Source organism: Lissotriton helveticus, chromosome 3_1 (genome assembly GCF_964261635.1).
Source record: "Lissotriton helveticus chromosome 3_1, aLisHel1.1, whole genome shotgun sequence".
Lineage (NCBI taxonomy): Eukaryota > Metazoa > Chordata > Amphibia > Caudata > Salamandridae > Lissotriton > Lissotriton helveticus.
In genome coordinates, this window is record NC_136061.1 from 177,750,307 (window position 1) to 177,766,814 (window position 16,508).

The window sequence follows — 16,508 nt, forward strand, 5'->3', positions numbered from 1 at the left end:
TTGCCTCAAACTCCTTTGCCTTCTACTTCTGCATCTTCGACTCCTACTGCTCTTGTCCCTACACCTCTTTTGCCTCAAAATACTTATTCTCCTGTTCTTATGTCTGCTTCTTCTCCTTCTGCTCGAAAACGAATGACTGACACTGTTGCTAATCTGTTGTCTCCATTGTTTGGGCCACTGAGTATGACCCCTGTTTCGGAACGAAAGCAGAGTCGTAGTCAGCTTCCTAGTTCCAAAGAGCGAGCAGTGTTGGATTTGTTGGCTCGTAGATGGATTTTAAATGCTTCCAGGTATAATTTGCCAGCAGTTTTGGATGTTTTCTTTCAGTGGGAGCCGCCTAAGCAAAGGTATGTTTTTAATGTAATGTGTGCCTTTTTGAGGCAGGAATGGGAAGATAATGAGTTGGGTCCGATTCCACAGGAAGTGCTTGATGTTCAGTCAGAGTTTGCTAAAGGGACGATAGTGGAATCTGATGTTACAGATGCTGTAGAGACGATACTTGCCTTCAGGTCTAGGTTACCGCCTCAGCCATTGTATGAACCTGATCCATCTGTTAGGAGGAAAGTGAAGCAGTATCCTATGAGAGAGGTTCCCCCTGTATGGAGAGACGCAGTTCAGGCTGATGCCGTTTTGGGTATTGTGGCCGCACCGGCCCATTTTCAGCGAGTGTGGGTACATGTTCCTTGGAAGCGAGCAGAGGTCTTAGCTCTTAAGCAGACCATACCTGACCCCCATAAAAATCCTGCTGGTTATTACAAGGAGTTGTCTCAGACAATTGAAGCGTGTATTATGAATTTAGCTGACAACGATATGTTGATGGGTAATGTAGTCCCTCAACCTTTGTGGGCGAAGATTCGTCATGAGAATCATGCGGCAGAATTAGGAGATACGTGGGCTAATATTGTTGCTGCAGATGGTCGGCAAGTAGGAGGTGCCAAACCTGAGCCCTTAGTTATAGAATTACCTGGTAGGATTATTAATCTAATGAAAACTATGATGCCTGCTTTACGAGTGAATTGGGACAAGTTAGCAGCATGCAAACAAAAGAAAGACGAAAGTTTGTCCGATTTCTTCACAAGGTTTGAAGAAACGTTTATCGATCATAGTGGTCAGGACATGAGTACGGAAGGTGGTCAAAGGTTGTTCGTGGACAAATTTGTCTTTAATTTGCTTCCCGAACTTTCTAATAAGTTAAAAGATTCTGAGAGTTCATGGGCTGTTTCTTCGTCGGCCCAGATATTGGCTACTGCACAATATTATGAGAATAGGGATAAAGATGAGAAGGATAAAGTAGAGAAGAAAACGAAAGATCTAAAGACGAAAGTTCTTTTGCAGCAAGCTTATCCGCCTCGTCAGAATCAGCCACAGTTTCAGCAACCTCCACAGTTTCAGAGATTGTTACAGAAACCTGAGCCTTATGCTCCGCGATTCTTTCCTAGTCCTAATGGTGTGCTTATTGCAGAGAGGAAGGTCATTTTAAGAATAGTTGCCCGGCTCTGTTACAGCGTGCGAATGGCGTATCTGGTCAGAGAGGTCGTGGTGGTTTCCAGCAAGCTCCTAGGGGTAGGGGACATGGTGTGTCACCCCAGAATGAGCGTTCCTCTTCCCTTCAGAATTCTGCGAATTATTTTGACAGACAGAATGTTCCGAGCGGTCAGTCTGTCCAGTACTATGTTGAGGATTACTGTGTTGAAGGTGAGAGTGCTGGTTATAATGATAGTTAGGACAGCCATGGGCAAAGAGAGGGAGTAGTGTCAGTTCCAGTAGACCAGAGTGGACCTTATGTTGAAGTGATTACATCAGGTGTGACAGAACCTTTTCTTTTGGATACTGGTGCGACGAAGAGTTCTATCATGCACTCTAAACTTCCTGGCGCACCTTTGTCTGGCTTGACCAATGTTTCCGTAGGATTTTCAGGCACCCCAGTTTGTAACCCGGTTTCTAATCCTTTGCCTCTTTCTATTGGTCCTTGTGAATTGGAAGCCCCCCTTATTCTAACGACTGGTTATGGTGAGAATCTGTTGGGTTTGGACTTGCTGAAAAGATTGTATGCGACATTACATTGTTCTCCTTCGGGAGTACATCTTACCTTGGGTAAGAAAGTGATTTCGCCGATGTATTTGTCTAAAGATTGCCTTCCACTGGAATTGCGTTCTCTTCCTGATACGCTTTGGGCTACGGGTCCCAATGATGTTGGTCTTTTGCAGATTCCACCTTATGTTGTCACCCTTAAGTCAAATGCTAGGCTACCTCGTATTCCCCAATATAAAATCTCAAGTGATGGCGAGAGAGCTCTTTTGGCGATCATTTATGATTTGATTGAGAAGGGTGTAATTGAAGAAACGAGAGGTAATGTGTGTAACAGTCCTGTTTTGCCTGTCCTTAAGCGTACTGATGCTTCTCAGCCACCTGTGTATCGGTTTGTGATCGATCTTCGAGAAGTGAATAAGATTGTTGTGCCACAGTTTCCTGTAGTCCCTGATATCACTGCTTTGTTGACTCTGATTCCTGCTTCGGCAGCCTGGTTTTCTGTCATCGACTTGAAGAATGCTTTCTTCAGTATTCCTATCGCTGAGGAGAGTAGAGATATTTTGGATTCTCATTAGGAGGCCAAAGCTTCCGGTTTAAGAGAGCTCCTCAAGGTTATTGTGAAAGTCCCTCCATCTATAGTCAGGCGCTAAAAACTCAACTTGATGCTTTTGTATTGCCTTCTGGTGCTACTCTTATTCAGTATGTTTATGATCTACTGATTACTGCTGATGACGAAGATATCTGTAAAAAGGCTACTCTTTCTTTGTCACGATATTTGTCTGACCTTCATCATAAAGTGTCACCTTCAAAGTTACAGTATTGTCACCAAAAAGTAACCTACTTAGGTCATCTCTTGTTGAAGGAGGGATGAAGGTTGACCCCAGAACGAATTCAAGCGATTGCTCAAATGACTGTACCATCCACACAGAGAGAAGTGTGGGCTTTCTTGGGTATCACTTCGTATTGTCGGCATTGGATTCCTAATTTTTCCCTGCTAGCGAAACCTCTGTTGGCGCTGACTCTTAAAGATACTCCGCATCCTCTGCCTTGGTCTGACGAGTGTCAGAAAAGTTTTTCTGAATTACGTGATGCATTGTGTTCGGCTCCGGTATTGGGTACTCCTGACTACAGTAAGCCTTTCACGTTGTATGTTCATGAGAGAGAAGGTTGTGCATTGTCAGTGTTGACTCAATAGTTCGGAGATAAGCAGCGTCAATGTGCGTATTTTTCTGCTACGTTAGACCCAGTTGCTAAGGCGTTGCCGAGTTGTTTGAGAGCTACAGCGGCAGCGGCTGTTTCTATCCGACAGTCTGCTGGTTTGGTATTGGATAATACGTTGATTGTGATGGTCCCACATGCAGTGGATACCTTATTGAACAGGACCAAGACTCAGCACCTTACTAGTGCACGTCTGTCAGGTTCTGAGCTGACACTTTTGGCTAGTCATGTTCACATTAGAGCATGTAATGTGTTGAATCCAGCTACGTTGTTGCCGATCTCTACAGAGACGGATTCTCAAGAACAGCATGATTGCTTCCTTCGGACAGAGGATGAAACGAAGGCTAGGCTAGGCTATCTTAAAGATACTCCTCTTGAGAATGTTGATGGTACCCTATGGGTAGATGGTTCGTGTTTCAAGCTTCAGAATTGTGAGACGACTGCGGCATATGCTGTCACGACTTTACGTACGGTTGTTGAAACGGCACGTGTGATACAGAATTCAGCTCAAGCAGCAGAGTTGATTGCATTGACACGAGCGTGTGTATTGTCAGAGGGAAAGCGAGTGAATGTTTATACTGATAGCCAGTATGCGTTTGTGTTGCCCATTGTTACGGACGTTTGTGGAGAGAAAGAGGATTCTTTACTTCTCATGGCACGAAGATAAGCATGGGCAATTAGTGAATGAACTTCTTGAATCACTTACTCTCCCAAAACAGATTGCAATTGTGAAGCGCAGTGCGCATAGAAAGGTTGTGGATGATGTAGGTCGAGGGAATGCGTTTGCGGATGAAGTTGCGAAGGAATCAGCGAAAGACATGATGAGCCGTATGTATGTTGCAGGCCCTGCTGATTGGGTTATGGCTGGAGGAATGTGTGAAGACACATTGGAAAGTGTGAAGTTGATTCAGGCTGAAGCTACGGAGAAAGAATTGAGTACGAGGAGAGAGAGTACGGGAATGTTGGATTCAACAGGTTGTTGGATTGAGTTGTCGGAGCACCAGCGATGGTTGTTGCCTGATGCGTATGTGCTCCCAGTGGTTACTATGGCTCATGGAATGGCTCACATTAGCTCAAAAGGGATATGTAAGTTGTTGGCTCCAGTATGGCAGAATGCTGGAATTCCGAAATGTGCTGAGAATGTTGTGAAGCATTGTATGATTTGTCTGAAGTATAACCCTGGAAAGGGAACTCCAACTCCAGCTGGTCATTTTGCTCCTCCAAAGTATCCGTTTGAGGTGATACAGCTAGATTACATTCACATGGAGAGATGTAATAACTTGAAGTATGTCCTTGTGGTTGTTTGTGCCTTTTCCAGATGGATAGAGGCCTACCCCCTAAAGGATAATACTACATTGTCTACAGCCAAGGTTTTGCTCAAGGAGTATTTCCCGAGGTATCGTTTGCCGAGAATTGTATGGTCGGACAATGGGAGTGAATTTGTGGGCCGAGTCATGAAGAAAGTATGCGTTGGTTTGGGTATCAATCAGAAGTTCCACGCAGCGAATCACCCCCAGTCTGCTGGACTTGTTGAATGTTACAATGATACGCTTAAGCTGAAATTAGCTAAGGTACAAGCGAGCACTGGTCTTACATGGCCGGATGCCTTGCCGTTGGCTCTTTTGTCAACAAGGACGACAGTGCATTCTCGTGTGGGACTTAGCCCATACGAAATAGTTTTTGGTCGTCTAGCGAATGTTTGGGGTGTGCCTCGTCCTAAAAGAAACAGTGACCTTGAGTACCCTATGTTGGTGCATTACTTACATGACTTGACTGCTAAATTACGTGTTCTCCACCAACAGGTCTATGACAGTTTACCGACAGCTACTACAGATCCAGGCCACTCCATCGAACCTGGACATTATGTTCTCGTCAAGAATTTCCAGCGCCCCAAGAATTTGGAACCAAGATGGACTGGTCCCTACTTAGTTCTTCTGGTCACTAGAACTGCTGTTAGAGTAGCTGGCAAAAAGAACTGGGTGCATGCCACCCATTGTAAAAAAGTTCCTATGCCTTTACCGTATGATCAGTGGGTGAGGGATGGTATAGCTGATTCCGAATGTGAGGGAGTCCCTAGATTCGTTCCTTTTAGCGATGCTCATTTGACATGGACTCGGGCAGAACGCGAGGATGATGATGTTCTGCAAGCTGCTGTGCCTCCTCATCTGAAGATTGATACCACCAATCCGGAACTCCTCTTTAAGGATCAGACTGTGCCTGATAAAGGTCGCTACGATTTCAGACCGAGAAAGACTGTACATATGGACAAAAATAAATATGAATCTGGAATTTTTTTAGATAGTGAATTTACACCTTGTCAGATCAGGATACTTTTTTTTGTTTTTCCCTTTTTCGAGTCACCATCCGGACTCCGCTGCAGGGTCACGATAGGAAGTTCTTAAGGGGTGGACCACGTATTGACACAAGGTCTGTGGTCCAGGGTCGTTAGTGCGATCTTGGCGCACACTTAAGTGAAGAAGGTAACGACCGTGAGCAGCACGTTAGAGGATGGAGTTTTCTGAGTCTGACCAGAGTGTTAGGAAAGTGGATTCTAAAGTCCGAATGTGTATATTGGTTCGTAGCAAATGTTTTTTAAATAATGTGTTTTCTAATGCTTTTGAATATTAAGATAGCTTGTATTGCGACTTATTGCGACTTATATAGCGCACGTATCACCCGAAGGTATCAAGGCGCTTGCTTAGGGAACCCGTCCTGGTATTCCCCTGTGAGATACCCCGGCAGGGTATCCACAAGGTGAAAGCCAGGCATCCCGCCACGAGGGGCCGTGGGTTGGGTTTTCTATGTCACACAACAGACGCTTGCATCTACCTCCCAACCTACTCTTTCTTTTCCTACTGTTTTCCCACATGAGTTTTATATGTTGCCTGAACATGAACAGACACGAAGATCAGAATTTGTGAACAATTCATTTATACAGATGTTACATCAGCATCAGCTAGTTGTAAATACCACAAATTGTTGGGTGTGTGGTCTTATGCCGCATATGACAGATAAGGGAATGCCATATTTGGTTTTGCCTTTTTCTCTTAATGGGTCTGTATGGGCTTTACAGACTATGTTTATTTATGCGAATGAAGCATCTCTTATACGTTCCATCAAAGACAATGCGAGCAACAATGCCTTGATAAAGGGAATAGTAGATATGATCAGAGATATCGATGCGTATAATGCTATCCCTAAGTATGAAATGCAGGCTTATGTTGGTTGGAATTTGACCGGATATTACCAGCTTGACTGAGAAGGAGAGACATAAAAGGTCTCCCCCGATTTGGATCGTGCCCCACCGAGGTTATTTTTGTTTGCAAGGTACTGGTCGAAATCTGAAAGCTCAACTAGGGAGGAGTGTGTGTGATCACACCTATGTCTATTCGTCCCAGAAATCTCCACCGTTTGTGCCAGCCACAGGCACGTATTTTGTATGTTACGACAGAGCATATACATGGTTGCCTCCTGATTTCTCAGGTACATGTTATGTGGCGTTTTTGCTTCCCCCTACATATGCTACGGTTCCGATTTACCACAAGACTAGATATGGTAGAGGTGTCTTCGATAAGGAAGATACTGCAGGTCAAGAAGCAGGAGATATCTTCAAGGGTTTTCTGCCTTTTTGGGGTCCAATGATCAATAGTGGGCATATTCGACAGCTTGTCCGCGTTGTTGAAGCTACTATTATTGAGACAGCAGGTGCTCTTAGTAATGTTACAGCTGAGCTTCAAGCGGACCGCCTTATGACGTTGCAGAACCGTGTAGTTCTAGATGTCATACTTGCAGATAGAGGTGGAGTATGCAAATTGATCAGATCTAGTTGTTGTATTTACGTGCCAGATAATGCCCCTACAGTGTACCAAGCCATCTATAGGTTACATAAGATCTCTGAGTCTATTCATGTGGACGAAGGAGATTGGTCATTGACGGGATGGTTTTGGGAAGTACTGTCTAAATGGGGATGGAAGATTTTGACATTCCTTGGCATGGTTTTGGCTATCCTCTTCTCTTGTTGTCTTTGTATCCAGTGTGGTCCCGCCATTTGTAGTCTTTGTGCTACAATGTGTGTGAGGAGACCCGTCCCGAGAGAAGTAGAGGATAATAGGATGATGTTACAGCAACACCTTGATGGCCTGATGAGAATAGATATAGACCTGGATTCAGATTGACATGAGTTTAGGTCATTGCCTACGTAATGGCAAAAGGAGGGTGTGTGGTTCTGTAATTCTCAAACCTGACTCCATTTTGTTCGTGACTCCATTTTAGCCTTGCCCTCACGTAGGCCTGTGAAATAGGCCCAACGAACAAGTGGCCTGGACTTCTGAGTTTGTGCATATATTAGCTTGGGTTTTTCTGACTCTGAATGAACTGCAGAGAGACCGACCTTTTCACCTGAAACCGACCTTTTGCAAAACCAGTTTCACTAGCTGATCGTTGTCTGAAATTGGCAATCAATGTTCAGGAGATCGTTAACTTTTAGTTTCCTTGCACATGTCTTATCTCACTCAGCATCTAAATTGTTTCTTTTCTTACGACTTTTCATTTCATGGGGAATGCTTTTAATTATGGGTTTTGTCCGGCTTGCAAAGATCGAATTTGGGATAGTCCTAATAATTAACCTGTGGGTTGGAACGATGTAAAGTGAGCTTTTTGGAATGTGATGATGTATGTAAAATGTATTCTATTGGTCAGAATTTGTCGCAGTGGGTGTGCATTTATAATGAGTAAAATGTGTATAAATAATGATGTCTTGCTCTATGAAAATTGAGCAGTTTCTTGAGTTGCACACCGTGTTGTATTGCTGGATTTTCTGCTACTAGCTGCAGCTAATAAATTTGATCTCTGACGCCACCTAGAAGTATTCCGTCTCTCTGTATACCAAGGCAAGGGAACCCAGAGGACTTCGGGCGTGTCCCTGGCGCCGCTGGGTACTTGAAATCCCAGTTCTTCACCTGTCCAGTATATCTTACCTGTGATTTGTGTTTGAGAATCGGGGTAGCCCCAGGGCTGGCTGCATTGCAAATGGTGATTAAGGTTGGTTGTTGACTTGAATCCTCGACGGATGCAATATCATTGTTGTGCTGGTAGCAGTAGTGGTACACACTGGCAGTATCACCATATGAAAAAAAAGGAAATTAAACATTGAGTGGCTGAGCGTAGCATTAGAAACAGTACAATAGATAGTACGGTACAGAACAGTGCCCTAAATTGTAGCCTAAGCAGTGCCAACGTAAGGTAAGCATTAAGCATTTGATTATTCACATCGTGTAGGAGGAGGATGTTCTTATCAATCCACGATGGCGCACATGAACTTCTGATTGTACTAATGATTTTGGTTGCTTTGACCCTATCCTCCCCAGCAAGTGTGTGGAATTTATTGTTGTTTTCAGTCACACCTCAATGAAATACCACACAGCCCGGGGAAAGAGGGTTAGGGTTTGAAAATTGGATGGGAATGGTTTTTTTGTGGAAAGTTTGGTAGAGAGGAAAAAAAAACACAGCATGGACAGTCAAACAACAAATGAAGAGAAACAAATCTTTGGATTTGAAGATATTGATAAATCTTTTAAGGGACATAAAGGAAGTTCACCACTGCATGCCAGAAGTTGTTTACTAAATGGATGGTTAGGTTACTGAAAAGTAGTACTACTACTTACTGCAACTTACTAGTAACTACGAAGAAACTAGTTGACAGTACAGGGCGGCAGTCATTACGCAATTTCACTTGCCTCTCTGCACTCAGAGAGAATAAACACTTAGAACATTAAATTAGTGTTAACCATAGCAAAGACGTATCAAATAGCTGGAGGGATGAATTTGAAGCAGAGATCAAACAAACGCACAGAGTCACACTAGTAGAAGTATGTTCAAGTTCACAAGAATATCATTTAAAAGATAAGGAGAATTTTGGATACTGTTACTGTTTTTTGTAGTTGTCCCGTTGAATTTGTGAAGTTGATGCGTCCAGCCATTCCTCTTATTCGCGGTACTCCTTCATTCCATCGGATGCTCTGTCGATCAATCTTGGTGCCCAGACACACTGTCCACTGCCTGCCTGATGCGGAATTGTGGATCGCTAATAGTAAGCCTGAAGAGTACATCGACGGCACAGGGTAAAAGCCTGCCTGTAATTGTTGATGGAAAAACACAACAGTAAGTAATAAATACACTTCGGAGAAAAAAAGGTACGCTGTGTAGTGCAAAAATTACACTTTCAGTTTCAGAGATGACAATCCCCAAAATCTAGAACACCCCACATTACCCGCCCAAAAACGTGCAGAATACTGCTGCTACCTCGCAGAGGCCCAATTTCAAATCGTGCCAAAACGCACTCAGAAAGAATGCCCAAAACCCCCCTTTCCCACCGTGGATTTTCTTCAAACCACTTGCAATCAAAATTAGACATTCCCACAAGTGTTCCAAGACCCCAAGCAGTCATAAAAATCTAGAACACCCCCAAACACATGCAATACAATACTGCTAACCCTAACGAGCCCTAAGTTAAGAATAGTGCCAAACACTTTCTAAAACTAGGCCAAATCCCCCCTTCCCCACCATGGATTTTCTTCAAACCACTTGCAACCAAAATTACACATTCGCACGAGTGCTCTAAGACCCCAGAACCCAGTTGCAAAAATCTAGAACACCCCCAAACACATGCAATACTGCTGCTAACCCTAACGAGCCCTAAGTTAACAAGCATTTGCAATGCAATAGGTCTCGCATTAGTTGAGCTATTGGTATTGTAAATGAAATTTTTTTAATTTATGTTTTGTTTTTGAAAATAGTGAAATTAATAGCTTTGTCATTTACAATGCCAATAGTTATAACTTGCGCAAATGTGACACCTATGGCATTTGTAATGCAATATGTGTTGTATTTATGTGACTTACATGTATTGATATTACAAATAACAATGGCTTTTAATTTTTTTTAATAATTAATACTTAAATAAAAGTTATTGTAATTTATAATGGCATTAGCTTAAACTTTTACGTTCAGTGTATTTTATTGTGACGAAAATCTAAGAACAGAAGTGAAATATTAACATCCTTTTGTTACATTTGTAATAAAGCTTGAAACATTGAGAGAACATATTTGGACCAGTTGTTGTTGAATTGGTTCACAGATTGATGCTGTGGTGGCGCTGAGTGATGTTGTGATGGCGAACGAGTGATGCTGTGGCATTCAGTGATGCTGTGGTAGCGCATAGTGATGTTGTGGTGCCCCTGAGTGATGCTGTGGTGGTGCTGAGTGATGCTGTATACTATGCTATGTTTTGTTTTGCTATCCTATGCTTTGCTTTGTTATGCTCTGCTGTTTTGCGATCCTATGCTTTGATTTGCTATGCTATGCTATGTTTTGTATGATATGCTATGTTTTGTTATGATATGATATGCTACGTTTTGTTGTATTTTATTATGCTATGCTTTCTTTTGCTATGCTATGTTTTGTTGTGTTTGGTATGCTATGCTATGTTTTGGTATGCTATTATGTGTTTTGTTTTGCTATGCTATCTTTTGTTAAGCTATGCTATGTTTTGTTGGGTTTTGCTATGTTTTGTTATGCTATGTTTTGTTATGTTATGCTGTTTTGTTATGCTATGTTTTGCTATGCTATGTTTTGTTATGTTATGCTGTTTTGTTATGTTATGCTATGTTTTGTTATGCCATGCTATGTTTTCTTTTGCTATCCTATGATTTGTTTTGTTATGCTATGCTATGTTTAGTTTTGCTATCCTATGCTTTTTTTTGTTATGCTATGCTATGTTTTGTTATGCTATGCTATGTTTTGTTATGCTATGCTATGTTTTGTTGTGTTTTGCTATGCTATGCTTTCTTATGCTATGCTATCTTTTGTTATGCTCTGCTATGTTTTGTTGTGTTTTATTATGCTATGCTTTGTTTTGCTATGCTATGTTTTGTTATGCTATGTTTTGTTATGCTATGCTATGCTTTGTTATGCTGTTTTGTTATGCTATGCTAAGCTTTGTTTTGTTATGCTATGCTATGTTGTGTTTTGTTATGCTATGCTATGTTTTGTTGTGTTTTGTTATGCTGTTATATTTTGCTCTGCTTTGCTATGCTATGTTTTGTTATGTATGCTATGTTTTGTTGTGTTTTGTTATGCTATGCTATGTTTTGTTGTGTTTTGCAATGTTTTGTTATGCTATGCTTTGTTTTGTTATGTTATGCTATGTTTTGTTATCTTATGCTGTTTTGTTCTGCTATGTTTTGTTGTGTTTTGTTATGCTATGCTATGTTTTGTTATACTATGCTATGTTTTGTTTTGCTATGCTTTGTTATGTTATGCTATGCTTTGTTTTGTTATGCTAAGTTGTGTTTTGTTATGCTATGTGGTGTTATGCTATGCTATGTTTTGTTGTGTTTTTTATGCTATGCTTTGTTGTGTTTTGCTATGCTATGTTTTGTTTTGCTAAGTTTTGTTTTGCTATGCTTTGTTATGTTATGCTTTGTTTTGTTATGCTATGTTTTGTTTTGTTATGCTATGTTTTGTTTTGCTATGCTATGCTTTTTTTGTTATGCTATGCTGTGTTTTGTTATGCTATGCTATATTTTGTTATGCTATGCTGGTGAGGGTGTGTGAGGGTGTGTGAGGGTGAGTGAGGGTTAGGGGTGTGAGGGTGAGGGGGTGTGAGGGTGAGGGGGTGTGTGGGTGAGGGGGTGTGAGGGTGAGGGGGTGTGAGGGTGAGGTGGTGTGAGGGGGTGTGAGGGTGAGGGGGTGTGAGGGTGAGGGGGTGTGGGGGTGAGGGGGTGTGAGGGTGAGTGTGGATGAGTGAGGGTGTGTGCGGGTGTGTGAGGGTGAGGGTGTATGAGGGTGGGGGGTGAGGGTGTGTGAGGGTGAGGGGTATGAGGGTGAGGGGGTGTGAGGGTACGGGTAAGGGAGTGTGAGGGGGAGTGAGGGTGTGTGAGGGGGAGTGAGGGTCCAATATATATGGTGGCAGGACAGACATCATAAGAGAGAGAAACACAAATGTTAAGATAACAGTCCTCGAAGGGGTTGTGAGAAGGTGGAAATGGGATTAAAGGGTTTCAGAGGGGCTGGGCCATGCAGTGGTGGTAAATAGAGCTCAGGTGGGGCAGGCTGATACATGTGAGGAGCGTAGAACTGGGGTGCGATGTCGGGCACTGGTTGAAGCTGAACAGCAAAAGAGACGACAAAAGAATGCACGTGCCACGAGCGCTGGGAGGGGGGCTGGGCAACCATGCCAGCATTCCGATTCACGAGCAGATGGTCCTGTTTATGACCTGCGTAGCTGTGAAGTGGCTGGTGGCAAATGGACTCAAAGTGGCCGGTCGCTTTGATGTTCTTGGCTTGTCTTGCTTGGTGGGAGGGGTAGGGGGAGCGTATTTCTGTGCACACGCATTGAGGGAATAGTTTTCGTCGAGGGAATATGGTACCATTGAAAGAATAATGTGCATTGAAGGAATAGTGTGGGCTGAGGGAATATGGTTGCATAGAGGGAACAGTGTGCGTTGAAGAAATGGGGTGCCATTGAGGGAATAGCATTGAGGGGGTGTGGTTGCATTGAGGGAATAGTGTGAGTTGAGAGAATACTGTACATTGAGGGAATAGAGTGCATTGAGGGATTACGGTGCCATTGAGGGAATAGTCTTCGTTGAGGGAATAGCCTGTCATCAGGGGAGGAAGGTGCCTTGGGCTGAATGCAGTGCCTTGGGAAGAAGGGGAGCCTTGATCAAAGCGAGCTGCTTTGGGGGAAAGGGGTGCCTTGGAAGAAGCACAGCGCCTTGGAAGATACCATGCCTCCATTGGACGGACGATGCGCTTTCTAAAGAATAGGAGGTACAGGCAGAAACAAGGCTTTCCTGAAGTGGCCAAGTGTCTTTGCTGGGGGGGGGGGGGTTTGAATTACTGTTCCCGGATATGGAATGCGGTACTCAAGGAATGAGCATTGTTGGAGGCATATGGTACTCAAAGGGGCACTTTGAGTGGAATGCAGCACTCAAGGGAAGGCTGTCTTAGAGGGAACGGCGTGAGTCAGAAGGAAGAGGCTACCTTCAAAGGAATGACGCGCTTTGAAGTGAGGCGCATAGAAAAGAATGATACGCTCCAAAAGTAATGATGCACCTTGGGTGAGGCGCCTGGAAAGGAAAAATGCTGTGCCTTGACAGGGACGATGCGGCTTGAAAGGGATGCTGTGCGGATTGTTGCTCTTTGAATGTTATGTTTGAATGGAACCATGCGCCTTGAAAGAGATTATGTTCCTCAGTAGGGGTGATGCGCCTTGAAGTGATTGATCTTCTGTGAAACGAAGAACATGCTTTGACTGAGGCACCTAGAAAAAAACTGCGCCTTTATGCAGGATGGCGTTTGAGACTGGGTGGCACAGCTGCTCTGGCCTCCCCTGCTGAGTAGTGGGGGAGGGAGAGGGGGTGTGCATGAGAAGAAAATGGCGGGGCTAAAACAACACAGACAAGTTGAGCCCAAAATCACTGCGGCGTGGTTTATAAATGCAAATTAAACGCACTCCATCGCACTTTCATTGTTTTGAATAAAATTATTCCTGATGTTTACGAAGCATTTTGTGAATCCAGGGGCAGCAGATACGGGTAAAATTGCCGATCTGCATCTCCCCTCCACTGGGGTCTGAAAAGAATGTGATGGCTGTTTAAATGAATCCCCACCCGCATGAGAACATGAGCCAAACGTCAGTTTACCTGCAGTAAACAAGCTTTGGGTAAAGAGAGGGACGAACTAAAGCTACACACCCTAACGCAAACATAGCCAGCAAACATAAAGACAAAAAATTGTGAATCCTGAATATTTAGAATTTCAAAGAAAGGCGCCAGCACTTTTCCAGAAACCGATCCTTGTTAACACGCTCACTACAAGCACACCCCCTGTGACTGAGTGAAAGGGAGGTGGGAGAGAGAGGAGTGGAGGAGCAGTGGGGGAAAAAGACATGAGAATAAAAGCAAAACCAGTTCTGCTCTGGGAATGCAGGTAATTCGAGGATTCATGGGCGCGCATGCGCGGCCCTGGAACGACATCCAACGTTACTGTCCACAAACCCCCAAGAGCTGGGCATGCGCTTCATGGCGCAGAAGAAAGTCCTGGCTGGATGTGTGCGGGTTATCTTAGGGGGGCATGGTGCTCTCCACTGCACAATACACGTGTTTTCCTTCATTGACAATGCGGCTTCTCGTGTTCAAGTACAAGTAGCCTTGGGAACAGTGTGTCCTGCGGAGTAAGATGGCGGGCGGTGTGGATAAGAGGATTGGGCTTTGAGAGGCAATTAGAAGAGCACATGGGCAAGTGAAGCGGCAGAGTGGTTAGCGCCTAGAGGAAAAGCATACGTCTTTTGATGCTAAGGAGTGGAGAACTGGAGAAAATATGAAAACCCAAAGGAGGGAATGTTAAGAGACAATCTAGGGCAGAAGGAGGAAGCCTAGTCAAGAAAAAGAATGTTAACAACGTAGAGAGAAGAAGAAATGAAGAATCCTGGGTGAAAAGGAACCATCAAGAAAAGAAAGAGGCAGCAAAAGAGCAGGAGAGATGCAAGAGCTAAGGTGGGGAGGAGGGGAAATAAAATCGGAGAGAAGAGAGGGGTGAAGGAAGTGAAAGCTGAAACCACGGATAGGGGCGAGATGGCAGCCGAGGGAAAGCAAGCTCTTGGCATTGCTGTGGGGAGGGGGGAGGAGAAATGCGAGACACGGCAACAGGGGCAGAAAAAACGCGGCCGTGAAATGAAAGTAAATAAACGCGGCCGCGAAATGAAAGCTTTTGATGCAGCAGGGGGCGGAGCGGATCCCTTTGAAGTGAAGCTGCTGGCGGCACCACGCTTTGATGTGGTGATGCGAGGCAAGCAGGCAGGCAGGCGGATAGAAGCACGTGCACGGGACACATGCCCTTCTGGAAATCCGCATTTTTTGAGAGCTTAGATTAGCTCTTAGTTTAGCCCCAATAGTCTCGAGCTATTAATTCCTGCAGCTAGGCCATAACTCCACTTTTCCACCATGGATTTCCTTAAAAACAAATGAAATCAAAATTAGACTGTGCCAGCAGTGCTCCCAGACCCCAAAACCCACCCCCAAACACCAGGAACACCCCCAAACAGCCCCCCAAAAACAGGCAAGTGAGCAAAAACGGAAAAGAAATTCCACCATGGATTTAGTCCAAACCACTTGATTCCGATATTAGACCTTTCCAGCAATGCCCCAAGACCCGCCAACCCACCCGCTAAAAAGTCAAAGACCCCCAAACAGGCAAAAAGCAAAAATACAAAAACGGGCACTTAGAAATATTTAGGCCCAGTTCCAAAAACACTCCGTGCGTGCTCTGCAGCTAGGCCCTAACTCCCCTTTGCCACCATGGATTTTCTTCAAACCACTTGCAATCAAAACTATCCATAGCCAGCGTTGATCCAAGACCCCCCAACCCCCCCCCAAACACCAGGAACCCCCCAAACAGCCCCCCAAAAACAGGCAAGTGAGCAAAAACGGAAAAAAATGTCACCATGGATTTTGTCCAAACCACTTGATTCCGATATTAGACCTTCCCAGCAATGCCCCAACACCTGCCAACCCACCCGCAAAAAAGCAGACCCCCCCCCCAAACAGGCAAAAAGCAAAAATTGGAAAATCTCATACTTAGAATATATTCGGCCTTCTTTCAATTCTGTCCAAACGCTCTGTGCAGCTAGGCCATAACTCCACTTTTCCACCATGGATTTCCTTAAAAACAAATGCAATCAAAATTAGACTGTGCCAGCAGTGCTCCTAGACCCCCCGACCCAGCACCGCATATCTAGAACACCCCCAAAGAAACCCCCAAAAACCTGCAATATTGGTATAATCAAAACATGGCAAATTGCGCTGTTCACAAAAAACACAAAAAACAAACAGCAATTGGTTTCAACAGAGACAGACAGCCATTGCTGTCCACTGCATGCCATCTTCTCATTATTCATTACCTGTTCTACTTTTTGTCCGCATCTTCTTCGGAAAGTGAGGGCCCACAGGGCAGCCTCTCCTGTCAATTTCAGAGGTAAGTCTGTCAACAATCAGCAAGCATGTAGTCAGTCAGTGATTTCAGTCCCACTTGAGGGGACTCGTCTACGAAGACAACGTTTATTTATTCTCCATAATCCATCCATCTGCCTTGAGGGAAATGGATAGGGGGAGTCTGGAGGAGGAGGATAGAGGAGCATGATTGAGTTGTGAACTTGTGAACATCAGGAATGCAGACTGCGGCACCTTCAAATCAATAAG

The 16,508-nt window shown here is 44.1% G+C and overlaps 1 protein-coding gene across 14 annotated transcripts in view; it reads right to left on the reverse strand.

Moving 5' to 3' along the window:
- The window catches only part of METTL27 (methyltransferase like 27), a 597,353-nt gene that overhangs the window by 296,824 nt on the left and 284,021 nt on the right, over nucleotides 1-16,508 (reverse strand). For 2 of the 14 annotated variants that reach the window (XR_013608592.1, XM_078679514.1), the window contains exon 1: nucleotides 9,177-9,242. The exons of the other annotated variants lie outside the window; for them this stretch is intronic. Coding sequence is in view for 1 of the 2 variants with exons in the window: in XM_078679514.1 (XP_078535640.1) it covers nucleotides 9,177-9,227 (51 nt within the window). In the remaining variant the exon portion in view is untranslated. Of the gene's footprint in view, nucleotides 1-9,176; nucleotides 9,243-16,508 lie in introns of those variants that run through there. 14 annotated transcript variants of the gene reach the window in all.